This window comes from Pimephales promelas, chromosome 14 (genome assembly GCF_988280905.1).
Source record: "Pimephales promelas chromosome 14, fPimPro1.hap1.1, whole genome shotgun sequence".
NCBI classification, from domain to species: domain Eukaryota; kingdom Metazoa; phylum Chordata; class Actinopteri; order Cypriniformes; family Leuciscidae; genus Pimephales; species Pimephales promelas.
The window spans coordinates 15,873,931-15,896,296 of NC_142782.1; the positions used below are offsets into that span (position 1 = coordinate 15,873,931).

At 40.1% G+C, this 22,366-nt stretch overlaps 1 protein-coding gene across 2 annotated transcripts in view; it reads left to right on the forward strand.

The window, feature by feature from the left end:
• The window catches only part of LOC120473513 (uncharacterized), a 48,659-nt gene that overhangs the window by 6,945 nt on the left and 19,348 nt on the right, over positions 1-22,366 (forward strand). For both annotated transcript variants that reach the window (XM_039663419.2, XM_039663418.2), the window contains exons 2-6: positions 2,409-2,502; positions 5,611-6,925; positions 7,394-7,472; positions 8,769-11,954; positions 12,210-12,332. In XM_039663419.2, the coding sequence (XP_039519353.2) occupies positions 5,619-6,925; positions 7,394-7,472; positions 8,769-11,954; positions 12,210-12,332 (4,695 nt within the window). In that variant the 5' untranslated portion in view covers positions 2,409-2,502; positions 5,611-5,618. The remainder of the gene's footprint in view (positions 1-2,408; positions 2,503-5,610; positions 6,926-7,393; positions 7,473-8,768; positions 11,955-12,209; positions 12,333-22,366) is intronic.

Genomic DNA, 22,366 nt, shown 5'->3' on the forward strand with positions numbered 1-22,366 from the left:
CAATGTGAGTGTTCACATCGACGCGAAATTTTTAAAAAAACGCCTCGGGTTAGTTTTTTTGGTTTGACGCGCCGCGTCAAAACCTAGCCGACCAACGGTTTGCTCACGTGTCTGGTACTTCTGAAGTTACAGTAAAACACAACTTGGGGGCGCTCAAACACAAAACGGTCTTGCCGAGCGCACATACGGCGAAGAAGAGATAAGATACCTATGGGCAAGATGAATGTTGAGCTGCTAGTCTCTGAGCATAAAGAGCTATATGATAATATTTATATTAGTATTTCTGTAATAATAGGATAGTATAGGGTGACCAACAGTCCTTTATAGAAATCTGAGTTGAGATGAGAACTGCGCATAGTGTGCGTAGTGTCAGTTAGATTTTGACAAGTGAGGAGAGGAGATAGATAACCGCTCTGCCGACTCTTTGTATTCTTTCTTTTATTTTATTTTTCTATTGTGACCAGATGTTTGTTTGTGTTTTTTTTCTCGCTCGATCCCCATGTATGAGGACGAGTGTAAGTAACGTTTGAGTGGTTTTATTAAACGCGGGGAAATACGACAACTCTCGTCTCGTGCATCTGTTCATCTGACAACTAGTGCTATGTTTTTATCAATGGGCAACATCTCAACTTGCATTGCACATGTCCTGTTTCCACGTCCTGTCCTAGCTGTTTTTAAGTGATGAAAAATTTTGCGTAAATTTTTTTACGCACAAAAAATATTCTCATCGCTTGATAAACTTAAGATTGAGCCACTGTAGTCACTTGGACTATTTTAACGATGTCTTTAACTTTTGTGGGCCGTCAAGTTTCGATTTCATGGAAGCCTATGGAAGAGAGATCCGGCTTTCAGATTTAAAGGGCACCTATTATGCCCCTTTTTACAAGATGTAATATTGTTCTCAGGTGTCCTTAGAATGTATTTGTGAAGTTTCAGCACAAAATACCCCACAGTTAATATATTATAACCATTTGAAAATGTCATTTTTTGGGGCCTGTTGTAAAATTAGCTGTTTTGGGGTATACAACCTTAAATCCAAATGAGCTGCATATTCCCGCCCTGCCTTTGGATGAGGGCGTCACTTGCATACTTATGGCAGTCGGTCTAAGCAGAAGGGCTGAGAGTGAGAGACCCGCTGTTTTGAATGTCATTCAGCCGTACATGTTTGAATCGGATATAAATAGTCTCTGATCAGACCCAGATGACGAAGAGACTCTGGCAGAATAAGCACAAATGAGAATGGACCAGGACATCTCGGTATGGTTACCTCGGCTCATCTCGGCTAAGCGGTCTAAGCAATTATGTTACAAGACATCATGACAGCCCTGTCTTGTAACAAAGTTTGAAGAACAACATAATGCAAGCACTGTAAAAGGTTTTGCCTCTTTGAGACTTTGAACTTTGAGAGCTTTCGCCTTGATGTAAAATAACGTCACATTTTAATATCTTTTAGCACTTACCACTACCACTAAATATCATTACCACCCTACAATTCAACCATTTAAGATTATTAGTTATATTTAGTGCAATTATCTGTATAATTTTATTAAAGGTGTGACATTAGCATTTTAGCTGTGTGACATTTAGACCTCTAGCATTTGAGGCATGAGATTTGCTGTTACTAAGAAGTCTTCCAAGTCAGCCAAGATTGAGATTTGCAGTGTAACTTATGTGAGATAAGTGCTGCCAACTTTAATAGAGGTGTAAAGATCAGATTTAATGTTTCTAGGTCAGTGGCTAGATCTTGTTTGTGTGTCTCTACGGGATGCCAGAAATGACTTCCCTAAACACTCTGGTTTTGAAGCTATAGATATTAAACATTCCAGCTGCAGAGGCGTTTCCTGTCAACAAGCGAATACCAGTTGAGTCCATGCACTCTGACCAGGATCCTCCTCCTTTCCTTCCTTCATAGTCATTATCCTTCTTTCTGTTCGTTGTTGGTCATCCCCCTGCTTCTATGTCACTACCGCCACCCCCCCCCCCCACCCCCTTGTGTAACCACACAGCTAAGATTTCACTACCAGAGCCATATCAAATGTGTTGGTTTGTTTGGTAATCTGTAGATATAGGTCAATCGTGCTGGTAAATATCTTGCTTTGATCTATGTGTGTGATTTATGTCTATTTATTTGTTTGTAAAAGACACTGATGAAGTCTAATTTGCATGTTTCAATAATGTGTAGATTTTGTATACATGTTTGTTTGTCCTGTGCTGTGTCTCAAAAGTCTTTGCCAACATACTTGTTTGACTTTTCAATTATGATATTTAACGATTTCCGGAAGCTGTGCCATTGACAAAAAGTTTACCTGTGCGCGCATGTGTAGAGACTTCAAAATTACAACAGACACACTGATACCTTAATTGAGCCGAAGTAACTGTGTCTGACCATGCTGTATTCCCTGCAACAGAGTCTGGCTCCGCCTCTTCTCCATATGATATGACATCACTCTGCGGTTACCACAGAAACCAGGGCTCCACTGCAGACGGTTGACAGCCAGGCAGGTGAGTTATTATTGTGATGTTGGAAAATTGCAGACAAAGCACAATGCATACATGTGCATGTGCATGGCAATTGCATGTGCATTTGCACAGGTATGTGAATGTGTTATGAATCACAGTTTCGTTCTGTTTACAATGTGAGTCTCTGTGTGTTGTAAAAGTCTGCATTGCAATTTAAGTGTGAACACGTGTTCGTATTAGCGCACAGCTTCCAAGAGCGACATGTGTATTGCATTAGCAAAAATGGCTCTCTGGGTTATTTTGTGAATTCCTTTTTTTTGATTGTATTTGCCTATAGTAGCAGGATTTTCATGCACAGACCTTTCTCAGTCTGGACTCTTAATTCAGCAAATTGATCCCTCCCTCCTGGGCAATGTCCAATCATGCTGATTTAATACACCCGCACACACACATACACACTCTCTCACAGCGTGATTAATGATGTGTCAGTAAAACGTGCATTGTGCTCTTGTGAGCTCTTTATCTCCCAAGTCCACAGTGGTGGGGAGGAAGAGGGTTAGACAGCATTTTTTCTTAAGATTCATATACACTCCACTACAACAGCATTTCATAGAACACTGTATTTGTTTTGTGCTTTAAAATTATATTGCAGGGATTCTGCTCAGCAGGTTGGATGTTAAAGCCTTTAGGGTTAGTTCACCCCAAAATGTAAATTCTGTCAGTACTTACTCACCCATATGTTCTTCCAACCCTGTAAGAATCTTCAGAACACAAATTAAGATATTTTTGATTAAATCTGAGAGCTGGATGACTCCTCCATAGGCTTCTAAGGGATCGAAACTTGCCAGCCCAGAAAAATTAAAGACGTTAAAATAGTCCAAGTGGCGACATCTTAAGTTTATCAAATGACGAGAATACTTTTTGTGCAAAAAAACAAATAAAAACAATGTGCTGCACAGTTACACTACGTGAAATATCTCTAGGCCCACGGAGAAGGAAATAAATAGTTGAATAGTCGTTATTTTTGTTTGTTTTTTATGCACAAAAAGTATTCTCGTCGCTTGATAAACTTAAGATTGAGCCACTGTAGTCACTTGGACTTTTCTGGGCCGTCAAGTTTCGATCTCTTAGAAGCCTATGGAAGAGTCATCCGGGTTTCAGATTTAAAGGGCACCTATTATGCCCCTTTTTACAAGATGTAATATTGTTCTCAGGTGTCCCCAGAATGTATTTGTGAAGTTTCAGCACAAAATACCCCACAGATAATTTATTATAACCATTTGAAAATGTCATTTTTTGGGGCCTGTTTTAAAATGAGCTATTTTGGGGTATACGACCTTAAATGCAAATGAACTGCATATTCCCGCCCTGCCTTTGGATGAGGGCGTCACTTGCATACCTATGGCAGTCAGTCTAAGCAGAAGGGCTGAGAGTGAGAGACCCGCTGTTTTGAATGTCATTAAGCCGTACATGTTTGAATCGGATTATATAAATAGTCTCTGATCAGACCCAGATGACGAAGAGACTCCGGCAGAATAAACACAAATGAGAATGGACCAGGACATCTCGGTATGGTTATTTGATACATTTATGTTTATAAAGTTGTAATCGTGTCCTCTTTGCAATTATGGATGTACAAAACACACACAAACACTAACATTGGCACAATTTTTTGAAACTACATACACATACTGTGATAAATTTTGCTACGTACAAGCAAAATTACATTATGCGAGGGACCTGTTGCATCATGTTTACATTACTTGTCATACAGGTGCTTCTGTGGCAAATGTGAGAAGATGGCTAACTTACAGAAAAAGAACATATGCAGTTTTTAATATAATATCTTTAAAAATATATATATATTTATAAACGTGTGGTTACACGCTATACAAACAAGGTTTAAATTATATACACAGACATCCTACGACGACAACAACTTTAGATGCATTTGTTTTTGAATTGGTTGACATAGACTAAAATGACTATTTGCTCAAAAATCATACAATACACTTACTTGAGGTGACCTTGGATCGCAAATAGTAGACGCCGATCCACAGTTGAGGATTAACTTTGAAGCAAGACCTGCTTTCATTTGACCCTCGTTCACAAAACAGTCAGTCAAAAAAATTATTTGCTCAAACAAACTTATTTACGAAGGAAAAAGGCGGCACTTAAACTTCCAAAATACAATACATCCACTGTGTTTTCAGTGGCTCTGATGTCGGAAATAAGTGAAAACTACTATGTATGTCATTATTACATCCCATCCCACAACAGAACACTTATGTTTCCAAGAGACATTACCGGCTGTCGTTGAAACAATGGAGGATGGTGTACAGATCACAGAGGGCGGGATCTATGCCACAACCACACTGTCAATCAAACCCCTTGCTCAATTCTACGTCACAAAGCGCTGAATCTTAGAACAGCTCGTTCTGAAACGGTGCATATAATTTATTGAGATTGTAAAAAAAAAAAAAAAAAAAAAAAACACTGGGTGGATTTATATCATTCTAGGGTGGTTTTGCTCACACACTGCCAAAACACATTTATGTTCAAACACAATGTAAAAGTGAATTTTCCATAATAGGTGCCCTTTAATCAAAAATAATAACTTAATTTGTGTTCCGAAGATAAACAAAAGTCTTATGGGGGTTGGAACAACATGAGGGTGAATAATTACTGACAGAATTTTTGGGTGAACTAACCCTTTAAGTGGTGCTGAAACTGGCCAGTGGTTTCAACAACCAACCTAAAGGAAAGTCTACAGTGACAGCGATTACCTGCGATAACAAGACTGGATATCATTCTCATTTTTCAATCATTTGAAAAGAAATCACATTTTTCAGCCTGTGATTTCTGGTGACACGAGTGACAGTTGGCAGTGAGACAGTGTTGAGCAGAGCTTAACTTTATGCAAATGAGCAGTGAAGAGATTTGGAAAGGAAATGACCAAAGGGAGTGGAGAAAGTAATCTGTGGCCAGATACAGTTGAATACCGCAACAGTTTAGGACCGCCCTCTACGAACTTACTGCCTTGGGACTGTGCTATATCCAGTGATTCAATCACTGTTTGTGTGAATGCAACTTGAAATGTAATATGATTAATTTAAATGATTGTTGGCCCACTCTTATTTGTTGTTTCAGGTGGTGTGATGGCTGCCCAGGTTGAGGTTGATGCTGGGCGGCCATGTGTTGTTGGGAGTCGTCTGCACCTTAATCCTCTCATAGACTCTAGCAACAAGAGCTTGATGGAGAGTTCAGGTGGCCCCCAGGGGACACTTACTATTTCATCAGAGCCTAGAAAACCTGTCCCCGGCCCAAAGCCCAGACTCACTCCAAAACCTTTCACTGTGAACAAAAATCCTACTATACGCCCCATTCTTGCTCCCAAACCACAGCCAAAACCTAGACCTGAATCCAGTCAACCAGTTTCCTACAATACAGACCTGCCCAGTACACCTAAACCACAGCCAGCCAATAAACTCAGTCTACCATCTGCCTTTAATACGGGGCTGAAGCCCAGCGGACAGACAAACAAACCTGTGGCACAACCCTTTAAACCAGCACCTACTACTAAACCAGCCTGTTCTGATTCCAACAAATTAAGAACGTACCAAACTGGGGACGTGCTGAGAAGAACAAGCTTTGGGGCCACACCGGGGCGACTCAAAATCGATGGTAAGGCCTCCACTCCTGGTGTTGAATGGCCTTTTGCTTCTCGGAAAAAACAGCCCAGCCCTTCTATTACTCGTGCTAAATCAATGGGCTTCCTATCAGAGATTGGACTGAATTATGAGGACGGTAAAAAAGATTCTGGTACTATGGAAGCGCTTTCTCCTACTGTTCTTCGGCCCCAATCTAAAGAGTCAAGACCCAGGCCGGTGTCAGCTGTGTTCCTCCAAAACCCCAATCAGTCTGAGCCTCAGGTTGTATCCCCTGCCACTCGTTGGGGAAAAGGACGACCCCTTTCATCTGACCTTACCTCAAAGTTTGAGTCAATTGGGCTTTCCTTAAACTGGCGACCTCCCAAGGAGGACAGCAAAGAAAACACTCCTGAAACACTTGAGGGTGTTGGTGCTGTAGCTCAAGAGAAAGAACAAGGTGCTGAAAGGGCAGAAGGGCCGAATAAGGCCCCTGTGCTTGAGAAAAGTTCTCAAAAGAAGGAAGTGAAAGATGAGGACTCCAAGAAAGACTCAAAACCTGAGGAGACTGGAGGTAGCAGTATAAAGAGACGCATCAGCCTGCTTTTGGACTCTTCTTCCACATCCTTCTCAGTGGCACGTGTTGATACTCCAGAGATGGAGCCTCGCTCACCGGGGCTGTCCATCTCTGATACTGATGGAGCAGTGGGGGTAAAACAGCGCATCAAGGAACTGACCGAAGAAGTGCCTACTACGCTATCACCACTTCAGAAGCCACAATATAAGCCACGAAACATAGTGTCTGACCGTACTAAAAGGTAAGATACCATTGTTTTTAGCATTAATTATTGTCTACAATGTTAGTGCTGTAATTCAGAAAAGTATAGTTATACATGTTAATCTGTTTCATGTTCAATTTCATGTTAATCAGCCATCAGTGTTGCTGTAGTTTTACTTCCTTCGGGTCCTCCTGAAAAGTCGAAATTACACGACTGCAGCAAAATTATTATTAAAGGGTCTACATTATGTGCATAAGTATTTTTTGTGTGTTTTTGCTGGCACAGATAATTCTAAAAAAGTGTAATGATGTCTCAGAACATGTTGCCTCATAAAATAGCACAATTATTACCAGTTTGCTTTCATCATGATTTACATTCTCAACTCTGAAAATCAAGGCTCAAAGAAAATACAGTTTCACACTGGTAATACTGTTGTAGCATTCATTCATCAGGTTCTTAAGATCATTCCGATGAGAACAGAAAGCAGTATTTGTGATTTGCTTACAGATTTGAATCAGAGCTTGACAGCCTCAGTTCCAATGAGTCCAAAGGCCCCCAGATGGTTGAGGAAGATCTCAACACAAAGGTATGGGAATGTGAACCACTGCTATTAGTCATACTCCACTAATCAATTATCTTTACAAGGTGCAGTAAGACACTCCTTGTTTTTTTTTTTTTTTTTTTTTTAAAGTAGGCTACATAATAAAATTTTACATTATTGAAGCTTTTCTTTTTTTACCAATGACTATTGCATAAAAGTCAATAACAATTTGCCTGAACTAATGAATTGATAGTTACTAATGATTTATAATATAAATGTGCAATTGAACATTTTCTGCATTTTTCACGAGTACAGAAAACATGGAGTGCTGGATAAATAAAAACAATATATTTTTTAAATGAATAGAAAAATCATTTATGACATTTGGGACAGTAACTGCCTAATTGTGGTCACAGTCTCAAAATGAACATTGCTCACTCTTTGGAAATGACCAAAAGAAATTTCCAATACAAAGAAAAAGAAATTTCACTTTGAGAGAGAGAGGAATAACAAATGAGGTTGAAAAAGGCACTTCTGATGTCACAGAAGGTGCGGCACTCCAAAGACGTGTAACCTGAGTTGTAGCGTTAGTCATATTGTGATTATGAAACATGCACACTTCGAAGGGAGGGGGGTGGGAAAGGTCAGTTTGTGAGAGAAGAGGATTCTTTGATTATGGCCCCTTCATGCCCCACCCTGCTTTATGAGCTTTGACAAAGAGCATACGGATCCCATTTCACTGTTCTCTGTCACACACGTCAAGCTCCTCTCCCTTTTCATGTGCTCTCATGTTTGCTTCTTTCTCAATCCCCTGTTTTCTGCACTTTCTAAGTTTATTAAAATACAATGCAATCCACATTAGTTGTTTCCAGCTGTTTCGTTATCTTGTACTTCCTCCTTATCTTGTTTTATACACTTCTCTGTGAAAGAATAACTTGGATAAGCAATTTGCAAGATTTGATAATCTGTTGTGTATTCAAATGAGATTTTATTGCATTCCTTCTGTTGCTGATTTGCTCTTTGGAGTAGAAACATATTAATTTCCCTCCCAAAGTTTAACTCTAAATCAGTCATGTAATACACATACTGTACACAGCCATCAGGTAGGGTAGGGGGGAGGTAGAAGGGGGGTTGTCACATGCTGCTTCTTTAGGGGTCACAGTTGTAGAAAATCTCATCTTGTCTGACTGAAAGTCAACCCGAGTTTCAGGTTCTTGCTTACTTTTCAGAAAAAGAGGCAAAACATCTGCAGATAAATCCAAAAAAAGTTTTGCTTACCAAAACCAATGCTACATGAAATATAAATATATAATTAATTTCATCTTTATTTTATTTTTTTAGTTTGATTACTCCAAAATTGAAGGACAGTTCAACAAACAGGAGGACAGAAAAGTATCATCACTTGGCGTTCATGACTTGCATACCCACTCTGCTTTTGTTAGTGATGCAGTGCAAACAGTACGTGCGTCTATGTTTGAACATGTGGTAGAGAGGCATAATGTTCAAGTCATGGAAGATAGCATTTCACCAGGCACAAGAGCACAGCAGGAAAGCACTATCAAACCCATGGCCAGACGGAGCCACTCTTTGCGAATTCAGGACATCTTTAGATCTCTTGAAGATGATGATCCTGGAAGTTTGGTCAAAGCAACCTATAGAGAGCAAATTTCTCCTTCCAGCCCTGTACGCGTGGAACATGTCTTTGATACTGTAGCTTTGTTTGGAGAGAGTCGTGCGGTTAGTGAGGCTTTGCCAACCGCTCAGCTTGAGGACAGAGCTCTCACGCTACGTTCACGGCGATCAGCTCCTCAAGGTGAAGATGACAGACTCACCCGTGGGATAAGTGACCTGCAAAAGGATGAAGCAGGCATTCCACGTTACCTCAGAGTAGGAGCACTACAGAAATGGACTGCCACAGAGGCAGACCGTGAGATTGAAACCGAGAGGGAACGACAGAAAGAGATGGTGAGAAAGATGGAAGAAGAGATACAGCGGCAAATGGAATTGCATGTGGCTGCAGCAGCAGCATTAGAGGAAGATGATGAAGAGAGTGAAGCAGAAAGTAAGAAACTGTTAGAAGCACAAGGGGACAGGGAAAGGGAACGAGAGGATGTTGCTGCACCCAAACGGCCTAAGATGCTAGATGCTGAAGACCAAATGAACAAACCCAGAGCCACTTACTTTGCTCTGACAGGTCAGATTCAAGAGCCTATGCATCAGGGTCAGAGAGTTGATGATGAAGTGATTTTTGGAAGAGGTAAACAAAGTATGGTGGGTGGAGAGGACCGAGGGATGAAGGATCTTACATTTGAGGATTTCACTCTTAGATCAGGGAAGTGGAGTTCTCAAAATCCAACTGCTCAATTTAGAAGAAATCCTTCATTGGAAGCTGCACTCCAGCGAGCTTTGCATGACAATGACACTGGACTGAGAACAGATCATAGATTACAAGAAGGGGAACAGCAAAAAGCATCCAGGGAGGAAATAGAGAGACAAAGACTTCAAGAGATCGAAAAGATTAAGGAATTGGAAAGGCAGCGAGAAATGAAGAAACAGAGAGACTTGGAGGTTGAAAAACAAAGCAAAATTGAAAGGGAGAAAAGGAGAGAAGCTGAGATGCATAAAGAGAAAGAGCGACAAAAACAGCTAGAAAGACAGAGGGAGCTAGAGAGGGAGAGACAAAGGGAACTGGAGAAACAAAGGGAAATGGAGTGGCAGAAACGAGAGAAGGAGCGACAAAAACAAATTGAATATGAGCGAATGAAGGCTGCAGAAAAAGAACTTGAGCAACAGAGAGAGTTTGAGAGGCAACGACAAAAAGAGTTTGAGCGAGAGAAAGAGAGAATGCTCGACCAAGAGAGGCTTAGGTTGAGAGAATTTGAAAAACAGAAGGAAATGGAGAGAGAAAGAGAGAGACAGCTGGAGTTGGAGAGACAGAGGGAAATTGAAAGACAGAAGCAGAGAGAACTTGAAAAACAAAGAGAGATCGAGAGGCTAAAAGAGTTAGAAAGGCAGCGAGAATTGGAGAGGCAACAAGAGCTGGAGAAACAGAAAGAGCAGGACAGGGAAAGACAGAGACATTTGGTAAGGCAGAGAGAACTGGACAGGCAAAGGGAACTTGAAAGACAACGAGAGTTAGAGAGACAACAGGAGATTGAAAGACAGAAGGAGATTGAAAGGCAGAAAGAACTTGAACGGCAAAAGCAAGGAGAGATAATGATTGAGAGATGGAAGCGGCAGAAAGCAGAGGAGAGAGAAACCAAGAAAGAGCTGGAGGAACTTGAGAGGATCAAGGAGCTTGAGAGACAACAGCTTCTTGATTTTGAGTTGCAGAAACAGCAGGAAAGGCCACTCCAGCAAGAGAAAGCGAAACGGAGATCAAAAAAAGAACGAGATGAGAGAAAACAGCAGCCTGAATGGCAGAGAGGAACAGAACGACATTGGACAGAGACAGAGCAAGAGAAGGCCACACCTACATCTCCTCTTCGGCCTAAAGTTCTAGATGTGGATGCAGTGTCTCTGGGTGTTAGGACTGGTAGAGATAGCCACGAGAATAGCCCCACAGCTCGATGGAAGCAGCCCTCACTTCATCCTGATGAGGTTTACAAACCAGCTATCTTAGACATTGACTCGTTCAGGAGCCAAACCCAACCTGATACCTTCGCTTTACCTGGATTTGGAGGTTTAGAATCAGGAGGTGTTAGTTCAATGACTCAAGCTCGTCCACTGGCCATACAAACCAATATTCTCCAGCCCCAAACAGCATCTCAAGGTCAGTCTCCTTCTCATCCCCAGTTCCACCCTCAGTCCCAAGCTTTCTTCCAGCCCACCCCAGCTGAACGTATGAGAACTCAACTTCCGCCACCTTTGCAACCTCAAATTATGCACCAAGCCCAACCTCATTCACAGCCATTTGATACAGAAAGACCTAGGCCACAACCTCACTCATTGATTGAGACCTCAGATTGGGCCTTTGGAATTCAACAGCCCATTTCAACTTTGCCATCTGCACACACTAATGTTTGGGGACATAATCAAGCAGAGTTGACTGTAGATGAGCCTCTTTGGGTATCAGCCATGGAGGGATCCAGAAGACCAATAAGCACTAGACCTGGTGGTCTTGAGCAGAAAATCTTGCACCAAGAGGATCGAAGCTTAAGTATCATTTTAACACCCAGTTCTACCTCTTCCATGCCTCCTGCCTTTACTCCAGTACAGCATCCCTCTCTTGCACCACCCATGGTTGAAATTCAAACTCCTATGTGGCCTACACAAACAAGTGTTGGTCCCCCTGTAGCCCCTGTACTGACCCCAGAAAGATCCTGGACCTCAGTACCTTTAAATGTGGGGTCAAGTGGAATTTTGGTTCCTTCTCCCGCAACACCATTAGCTAGAAAAGAGACATTGGCACCCACTAGTCAGGTTGAAACCTTCTCTGTCACTGATCCTTTATCAAGTCCAGACTGGGAGCTGGCATCCCACGGGCTGAGAGAGAACCGTGCCTCGCACAGGGACAAAGTACAACAGGTGAGGAAGAACTCAATCTCACATACTCATTCCCACCATATAGTGTTTATAAATGTACATATGTAAACATAAACAGTAATTATGTGCACCATCTTAAATTAGTCACTTTAATTGCATAACCATCCAACTATTGGTATTGGCAAATAATTCAGAGTGATCAAATATCAGTGTCGGCGTATCCCTAGTTGTGTTAGATACAATTTTCCTTGAATGGACTAAAGAAGCTTGACTGTAGGCCCTTCTATGTTTGTTCAGAAACGTTCAAGGAGTATGTGTCGAAGATCTGCCCCAACGGAAAGCTCTGCTGATGGTCCTCTTGCCCACGTGAGAACTCGCAGAAGTCGCAGTGCGCACAAAGAAAAAATTGGAGAAAGATCGGTAAGTAAAAGTGTGCTGAGAATTTTGTTTTGTGTATTATTCCTTGTCTCATTTTATATACCTGTTAAGAATTAATTTTCACTAGGGATAGGTAATCTATTTAATATTTACTCAGGGATGCGTCAATATCAATTTTTGTCACTGCTGATTTTAACTTTTGTAAACGTGTTGCAGTTTTGTACTTGGATTGTATTTTCTGTATAAATGAGAGTTACAAAAGTTTTTTTATGATGTTCTAGGTTCATTCAAACATTTTGGTTAAACAATATTGAATTACATCTGTTAATTGGATGAACCTGAGACTAGTCTACATTACATTATAAGATATGAAAAAAGTAGATATACTAATATGTCGACATAATCAACCATGCGAATTAGTCGATGTCATTTTTTTTTAGTCGACGTGTCGTTTTACTATTGGCCGCCTATTTATTTTTGGTCTCGCGTCTCAACGGCTCAATCTAATTCACCTCCACACACCAGTCTGTTCACCGTGTGTGCCTTGCTGGTTAATCTGTTATCCTCTTCCTTCCCCCTCCCCCGCCTTCACTACTTTGATATAAAAAATTGTGGAGGCAATGGGGGTGGCAGTGCTTTCACACTGGGGTCATTTTCTGTGGTTCGAGCCCGAGCACGATTGTTCCCGGCGCCCCCGCAGTGTTGGTCTGGTTTCATAATCAACTTATTTCTACCGAACCCTGGTGTGTTTGCGTGCATCTTATGCCATCGCAAACGTGTACGGCGCATGATAGAAAACAGAACACAGGTCTCTCTCTCTCTCTCTCTCTCTCTATATATATATATTTTTTTTTTTTTTTTTTTTCTGTATTATTATGCGCAGCTGAGTTAACAATACAGGTGTGTGTGTCGCATAAGGTGGCCTTCTGCTGCTTGCAAAGGACTCTTTTGAGGAGACAGTGAATTTCCAAATTTGCCGCCCTGATTCCACGCGCTATGAGCGAATACACTGACTCAATCTCGCTCATATCCAAGGTAAACCATCACCACTATCATCCCTTACATGTGTTTTATTTAAATAAATACATCATAATCAGCTAAAACGCATGCACAGGTCACTGTACTTCCTGAACAAGTGCTGTGGTGATGGCGCAGTGGATAAGACACATGCCTTTGGTGTGAGAGACCCGGGTTCGAATCCACTGCGAGACACCAATGTGTCCCTGATTCAAGACACTTAACCCCTTGTTGGTTCAGAGGCGTGCACCCTTGACATATATAGCAATTGTAAGTCGCTTTGGATAAAAGCGTCAGCAGTAGCAGCCTCCGAAGCACCACTAACTCCGCCTCCGTATCCCTCGTAAGCTGATATTAGTATTGAAACATTCTCTATGATTAAAAAAATATATATTTTGATAACATGGTTTTGCCAGTTATAGAGTTCTAATGACGGTGTTCAACTATAACCGTCACACCCCTAGTTTCGTCGCAGTGCTGTCGTCATCGTGTAAAGCCCGCCCCAATGATTCTGATTTTTGCGGCGATTTCAACGGATTACAAATGGGCTTGAATGAGCTCTTTGCCAGACTAGTTGCCGGAAGTTGTCTGGGTTTTCCCAGGCTAGGCAGCACTACAAATATGACAACTTTTCATAGCAGATTGTCATGCTATTATTTTTATAGTTGCATTTTTAAGCAATAATGTGCCAATTTTTTTTTGTTACCAATTGTGATTTTAAAGGACTTAACGTTTTATTATGTAAACTTGTCGCCTTGCCAATTAAGGTGCAAGCTTCTGCAAGATATTTTTCTTCTGTTAATTCTTCATCAAAGTAATAAATTTTCTCACTCCATCATCTAGTTTGTTTAGTAAAGGAACAATGACTTTTTGGTCCGTCATTCCTAACCTAAAACATTGTATGGCTTCAGAAGACTTAAGTAAATGATGACCGATTTTCAAATTTTGGGTGCACATAAGCCATTGCAAAATGACCACAATATTGAGATACATTTCAGATATTATCAAAAGGCTGAAAGATATTGAGATGTAATTGTCCAGCCCTACATTGCACATGGATAAGCATGCAGCTTACATAAGAGTTGAGTTCCTCACCATGTTCTAATGGAAAGTGTACAACAACCAAAGATGGAGAAATTGCTTTTTGGCTTCTGATGATGTCACCAAACTTTAGAGACCAGATGTTGGAGGAGTTCCCCAACGATCTGAATAACAGCTGTCATATGACCCTTTCTGGCATGCAGTGCTTGGCTAATGATGTTTTCCCAAATCTGATGGACTTATAGGCTTGTTAAAGCGCAGATTGAAATAGTTATTTTGGCTGAGGGTCATTAAAGCTGAATGTTTATATTTATATGCATGTTTGTCGGTATGGAGGCTAACTCAAGCTTGTGTTTTTATGTGTGTGTTAGTGTGGGTGGTGCAGGAATGCAGTCTGATGACAGAAAGGGGTAGTGCTTTAAAGTTTAGTGTGTAATGGTAGAGCATTTTCTAACAAACATACACTGCTTGTAGTGAGTTAGATTGTGTAAATCAAGGTGAAACTGATTTAATAATTATCATGTAACAAATGTGTGGAAAAGTTTTTATGGACAACATAAATTAAGTTTGAATGTGTTAAGCAGCTTAAGATCGCCTTCTTGTTTTGTGGAGTATTGAAATTTCTTAATTTCTTAAGAGTAAAGTTTTTATTTTTACTGAGAGACTTTTGTCATTTTTTGGTGAGGTCTTCTGAGTGTAAAAATATTGCCATCTGCTGTATGAATCGAGTTATTGCAGTGTTGATTTTTATGGTTCACAGTGGCTATACATTTTGGTTGATCTGACGGCCAAGAATATCCTCTTAATCTTGAATTTCATTCAGAATGGAAACCTTATAATAGTGTGTTATTTTAATGTTTGGGGTTTTTTTGTTATGTGGGCGTCTTCTGCACGTGGCCATGAAGAGGAAGCTCTCTCTCTCTCTGTTGCTCTCTCTCATCTCAGTATTGGTCATCATAGGAAGAGTAATTTTCACATCACCGTGTACTCACGGTCACAGCCTAGTTACAAAGACAGAGAGAGGTACAAATGTAATGAACATTCAAATAAACTTCACAAAAGTAAAGACTCTAGAACATTCATAGAAAGATGGCTTATCACTTCTGTCCTTCCTGCTGTTGGTGGCTATGGGTAAGCATACTTTTTTTTTTTACTGTCAAGACGGTGATAGAACTACACATATCAAAATAATTCATGCTACCCGAGACAAGTAGACAAATCTAGATGGAGGTATGATAATATTAGACAACACACAAGTTGACTGATGTTTGATTGTTGATTATATTTGGAATTAGTCCTGATGCTCTTGCTTATTTTTGCTTAGTCGAGTTTATACTGCACATTTACAATCTTTATTACACATTGTTTGGTAAAGTTTCTTCCCCTGTGATTTGTATCATTCTGGTCAATAATATTATCTTCATGTGACTAAGGTGAGGCAACTGTAGATGGTTATTGTTGTCTGACTAATTAAATAGACATCGAGTTTCTCTTTTCATTTTCATGAAAATTATTCAAGTGTTTGTTTAATTTTGAATTAACTCACCCTCCATAAAAATGACTGTTCTTCGGTTTCTCGCACCTCGGAATTCTTTTAATGAAAAATATATGGTTTTGGGATCAGATAGAACAGTTTCTGTCGTATTGTGTAAATACAAGCCTTGAACCCATGCTCAGTATCATAAATATAGATATCATAAATTAGGGATTATAAAGCTATAGATTTTACATTTTAAATCGACTGGCTATGTGCATCCTCCGGCTTGCCTAAAACATCTCTGTAGCATTAGTCATGTTGCTTATGAATCTTTTTTGTATACATAGCACATATAAAAAACAGTTATTTCAATGTAAATGCCCAAGGATATCTTAAAAAGTGCCCAATAAACTTATTCAAGCAACCAGGTCCAGTTCCCTTCTGTATTTTCATTGCATCAACTATGTCTCTTTGAAAGTCACATGACTGACTACAGGATATAGATTAATATAAATAAATTGCCTCATTATAAAAGTCAATGCACCTGCACTATGTACCTCTAAAAATGCATTTTTGTTTACTTTTGCTTTATGAAAGAAGTGATTGCTTTGGGCTAAGATCTCTCAGATTGTCGTATTTGGTATCAACATAGTATTAATAGTTAGCTGCTTTTAGTGAATTTTATTATTTTTTTTAGATTGTCTACTTATCACAACTAACTGAGCTTCTTGTTTAGAATACATTTATTATAAAATGTATTTTGTACATTATAAAAATACATTTTGAGCAAGCAAATCTCTTTTTTCAACTCTAAAAAGCTGTTCTTTGCTGAGTCATAATGCAGTCATAATCTCAAATAAAATGACTGTCACAGTCACGGTGTCATTTTTGGTCATCATATTTCTCACAGATTTTGTTAAATATGTGCAATATGAAAAGCCAGCTACATGTGTATGCTGTAATTTTTTAGCATTGATCTGTTCAGTGTTCACAGGAAGTAGCGTCAGAATTAGCCTTCCTGTATGTGGCCATATGTGGTTTAAAGAGGAACATTAAACTATTTAGACCACTTGTTCCGTTTGGACTTTAGAATTACTCTATTAGCCTGATCTGGTTTGGGTAATTGGATGTAACATGCCTTGTAATACCTATAACTGCAGATCACATCAACCTTGATAGTATATTGTTGTCTGACCCTTTAAAATGTAATTGGGATTTTGGAACAGGCGACTCCTACTGATGGAACCGAAAATGGGGTCATGTCATTTCAAATGAAATATACCTACACACAGAGTGTACACACATACACACTATTGGGGATTTTTTTTATGACTTTTAAGTTACAGCACATTAAACTTACTTGTATCTGAAGCTTGACACAAGATTTTGAAGGTTTGCCTTTATTTCAGTTGTCCTAAACTAAATTGAAAATTGCAATCTCAATATATATATATATATATATATATATATATATATATATATATATATATGTTGTTTTTTTTTTTTTTTTAGAAAACAAGATATTCTTGATATTCAAGATATTCTCTAGGTGGTTTTACCATCAGGCAGATGACTGAATCTTGAGCAGTGACTCAGTGACTCATTCAAATACCAGAAGACTTTTGTACTTTTGTTGTGATGATACATTCATAAAGCTATGGTCAGTAATTTACCACTCCGCACTATGGCCAATGTATGAACTTAATCAATATTTGGATATTAGCCAGATCCTCGTAAATAATGTCCTTTATTATTGTAGCTGTATTTTAAATCTTTACCTCTGTGCTGTTTATGGAAGCAATAAGGTATGAGAGGCTGTGCTGTATCATTAATAATATAATATTATTAACCGTTTTATAAAAGCAGTAAGGTACTCGAGGCAAGTGCTGTGTTGTGAATAAGTAACGGCTGAAGGGCGTTGTTAGGCACGACGGAAGCAGTCATAGCCGTGTTTTGTCATGAATAAAGCACAGCTATTGACCAATCAGAATCAAGTATTGGAACTAACCGCTTTATAACTTGTAATAAGATATGTGGTTGTGTATCGATTGTTATAAAGGAAGGAAAGCAGATTTTGTCTTCATACATAACCATTGTTGTCTCTATAAAAGGAACAAAAACTCATTGCCATTGATTAGCTTATGCCATGTATACTCTCTTGTCTGGCTGATTCTTAATCTAATCTTAGTGATTTGTGTCATTTGTGCCAGCTGTACCGAACTGTTGTCTGTTGTTTTTCCATTTAAACAACGTTTTGATATCTTTGTGATTTGAAGGAGTTCACATGAAAGTTTGCTTATCAGATTAGTGATCATAATTTAACACATTTCATATTAATTTTACCTCACCGTATTTAAAACTTATGGAGCCCTCTGCATGTGCAAAAAAAAAAAACACGCATCTGTCTTAAACTAAAAGCTGTAATAGTTCAGTGTTGTGGTTTTATTATTATTATAAGTCGTAGTCGTAGTAGTAGTAGTATTTAGATGTAGATCTAATGTCAGATTAGTTTAATCAAAATGTATGATGTTTTTTCTCCATTAATATCATAATGTAACTCACTCTCTGCCCACTAATGGGCGCTAATCTGCACCACAACATTTCACTGGCTCTGCCCCATCCTCCCCATTTGAACTTATTATTTGAATGCACATAATATATGAATCCAATGATGTACAGGAAGGTGTTCATTTTAACGTTAATTTCATTTTTGCTTGTAACTTGTGATGATTTTAAAGGCAATGTTAGTAAGCGGATATGGAAATAAATACCAGGTCAAAAATGGACAGCAAGGTTTGGTTGGTTTTCAATGATGTTTGCATGACGGATGTGTCAATTTGCAAAGCAAACTAACTCAATGTACAATGTGCTTTAAACTCCTTATAAGCCAGAGTAATTTACTCTATATAACATACACAGGTATTTTTGTCAATACTATTTTTATTTTTTTTTTCCATTGACCATTTCTTAATTTCTTTGTTACTTTACATCAAGCATTCATCTCTCAGCAAAATGAGCTGCTGACAATATTACATAACCGATGCACCTTTCTCCATCTGTCTCTCTCTCTTTCTCGAGTTCTCTCTCTAAGCTGGAAAAGGAGCAGGGAATACTGCAGTGCATATATCTTCCAACATCTCTCTCTCTGTCTCTCTCACTCTCACATGCTCATGTTGCTGGCTTCCCTTACCCCTCCCTCTCTGTCTCTGCTCTCGTTTTCCTCCTCCCTCCGTTTTCTCCTTGAGCACAAGTCCTGTAACACAGGGGGACAGAGGCAGGAAAGCTGACGCATTTCTGTTCTACCTGCCAGTACCTGCAGGGACGCATTTAAGGACGCCAAAGGAAGAGACCACCTCGAATCAGTATATGCATTTTCCTGTCAATACCCATGAAACGACCTGGATACTTCTGGCTTGTAACTTCCTTGTTTTATGGACAGACTTTCATCCTGGACCTTTTTTTTTTGTGAACTGAGCTTTCTAGCAACAAAGAAACAAGGAAACACTCATCTTGGTCTCCAGCTTTCCGTTTGACCCTATATTGAGAGTTGCGGACGTTCTCTGAATGGACAGGTGGACAGTTTTGATGCTTTTTAGGAGATGGAGTTATGATGAAGCAGCGCACACTGTCTGATAGGTTTGAGACTTGACTGGGAAAGTGTATGTGTGTGTGTTTGACAGCTCTGATTCATGAGTTTACTTGCATATATTTGAGTTTGTGACTCTGCTGACAGTTTTACTCAAAAGACTTTCAAACATTCATATAGGAGTGGTGCACTGCTCATTTCAGACCTTCTCTTGTGACGCAGCTCAAAGCAACATGACATTTTTCTATGAAATTTGAATGTCATTGTTGTTCGTTCATTGGTGCATTGATTGATTGAAATGTAACTAGGCCTGTTTAAGAAGTTTTGTTTAGGTCAGTAAGTAAGAATGGCGTATTGAATCAGCTTCCATGACACCACTTTAACCTATTTTATGTTTACGAATGTAATTGCAGGTGCCTTTGTGGTTACATAATAACTGTAACTTTGTTTTGTCGCTGAGCATGAGGCATTGCAGAACTGTTGTGATCTGGGACAATCCGGTGTCCTTTCTATAATGTCTCAGGTCACAGAAAACTACATTGTAGGACAAGGACTCGTATGAGCCTAATTGGTCCATCTAATTTTGAATAATATCATTGAGCATCTTAATTTGGGAGAACCTGAGTGACTTATGTTACTAAATGTCTTTGTCTTGCTGTTGAAGACGTAGGCATTAAATTGTGGTATGCTAATGAAAATGGTACGCAAACTTCGGTCAAGCATGATGGGAAGTTAAGATCGCAGTCGACTGCCTAGTGGCAGTTGGTTTCGTACTGCAGTGCAGAGTGGAGCATAATCTGTCCTGGCCTCGCTCTGGAGACACTCTGTACCAGAACAACGCTTGAGTTGTTGGACTGGGCTAAAGAGAAAGGTCCACTGTGTCTTAAAATGTAATCCACCATGGATGCACAGATGCACTTTAAACTGGACCTGACTGGACTGGTTTCCCATGTAAATTAAGGCTACTTAGCTATAGGTGGGATTGGACTACCATCAAAATACCTTAGAAGCTCACTGAAAAGCTTATCTTGACATTTAGCTCCATAAGGATACAAACATCTTGGGATTTACTCTGAAACAGTGGATCAAGATGGAGTACTTGGGCGACAAGTTGTCGGTGGCCCATTCGCAAGTGTCGGGCTGGATGGGAAATGTACGCCGTTCCCTTCAAGGCGCTCTCAATTTGGTCTCCAGCAACATGGAGAGAAGATCTGGAGGAGATGGAGAGGACGGAGGTGGCTTTAAGAGGGCCGCGTCTCTACGTAGCCTAGCCAGTCGCAGCCGTGATTCCTTCCGCAGATTCAGCCTGCGCAGCCAACAGCGCTTGTCCCTGCGCAGACGAACCACCTCACTGGCTTCACCGAGCACTCATTCGTCTGTAAGAAAAACTATTTGTAATTTCTATCTCTGCATTACTCAACACCATTGTCTCTCAAATCATCCATTACCCAGCACATGCTAATTTCCCCCTGGCACCATGTAGCCCTCAATCTTTGTGTACTGTAGGTGGTCACTTTTCAGTTAATTTCTTTTGTCATTGTCTGAAGCTGAACTTTTGCCTGAAGTTGTGTGGCAGAGACGGGCAACTCCAGTCCTGATGGGCAACTGTCCTGCAGAGTTAAGCTGCATTCCTAATCAAACACAATCACCTGAATAATCTAGTCTTCAGGATTGCTTGAAAATGGCTGGCAGATGCAAGTGATCGATTAGGGATGGAACTCAACTTTGCAGGACAGTGGCCCTCTAGAACCGAAGTTCCCCATCCCTGCTGCACGAAGCTCCTAAAGCAGGGTTGCTCAATCCTGTTCCTGGATATCTACCTTCATTCAAAGTTTTGTTGTCATTGTCATGTGACTTAGCCGTCTGTTGTGTCACTTCCCGTCCGTTAACAAATCCTTATCAGTGTCTTAATAGGATAATAAAATGGATGTTGGATGCACACATCCGATTCTTGGCAGAAATATCAAGGCATCCAATGTTTCCCCTACAATGTATTGTATTTCACTTGATCAGTAATATCACGACATTCACTTAATTCATTTACACACCTAAAAACACTGACTACCTTTACATTGCAGCCAATAACCCGTTCAAAACCGGGATATTAGCAATAACCCTTTCGCGAACGGCCATGTAAACACCGGCAAAAACCCGAATATGCTTATATCCTGGATTTTAAAAACGGTGATATTATACCTGGGGTACCCCTTTTTTAACCCGAATTTTTGGTCATGTAAATGCGTATCGGCATATTCCCATAGTGATTTGTGTTCGGCGCATGTTCTATTTGCAAGGAATCCCATGTTCTATTTGCAAAGGCGATCGCTATCTGCCCCGAACTATTAATTATCCGCGTGCTGCTGTTGTTGTTGTTGTCTTTGGATACAAGAAGAAGAATCGGAAATGACGTATATTGCGTCTTAAGGTTGTCCGTACGTCTAGACACTAACTGTGCGTCGCCGTTTACATCGGGATATTGCAATTCCATGTATACAGGAGAAACTCTCTCTGCTCACGCATGTAAACGGGTTATTTCTAATGTTTCAGGAAACCGAATAGTGACCTTAACCCGACCACAACCCGAAAATTGTCTGCATGTAAACGTGGCATGGCGACCGGCAGCGCTACTAATGCGGTGGCTCTGAAGTTAATGTCACGTTACCAGAAAGGGCCATTCACATATTCGTCATTTCCAATGTAGGTGCACGGTAAGCACGCTCATAATAAAAGCAACGCACCACGTTCATTTTTCCAGGCGCACCTCTGTTCATGGTTGCATAGCAACAACAGACGCCAGAGGACGGCAAGTGCTTGTGCAAAGGAGAAAGTGGTACGAACTGCACTGTCCAAGAGGGTGACGAAGTATCAGCAAAGAATTAATTGATTTCTAGCCCTTGCATTAGCTTTACTATAGGCGCTTTTCCACTGCAAAGTACGGTACGGTAATGTGACGTG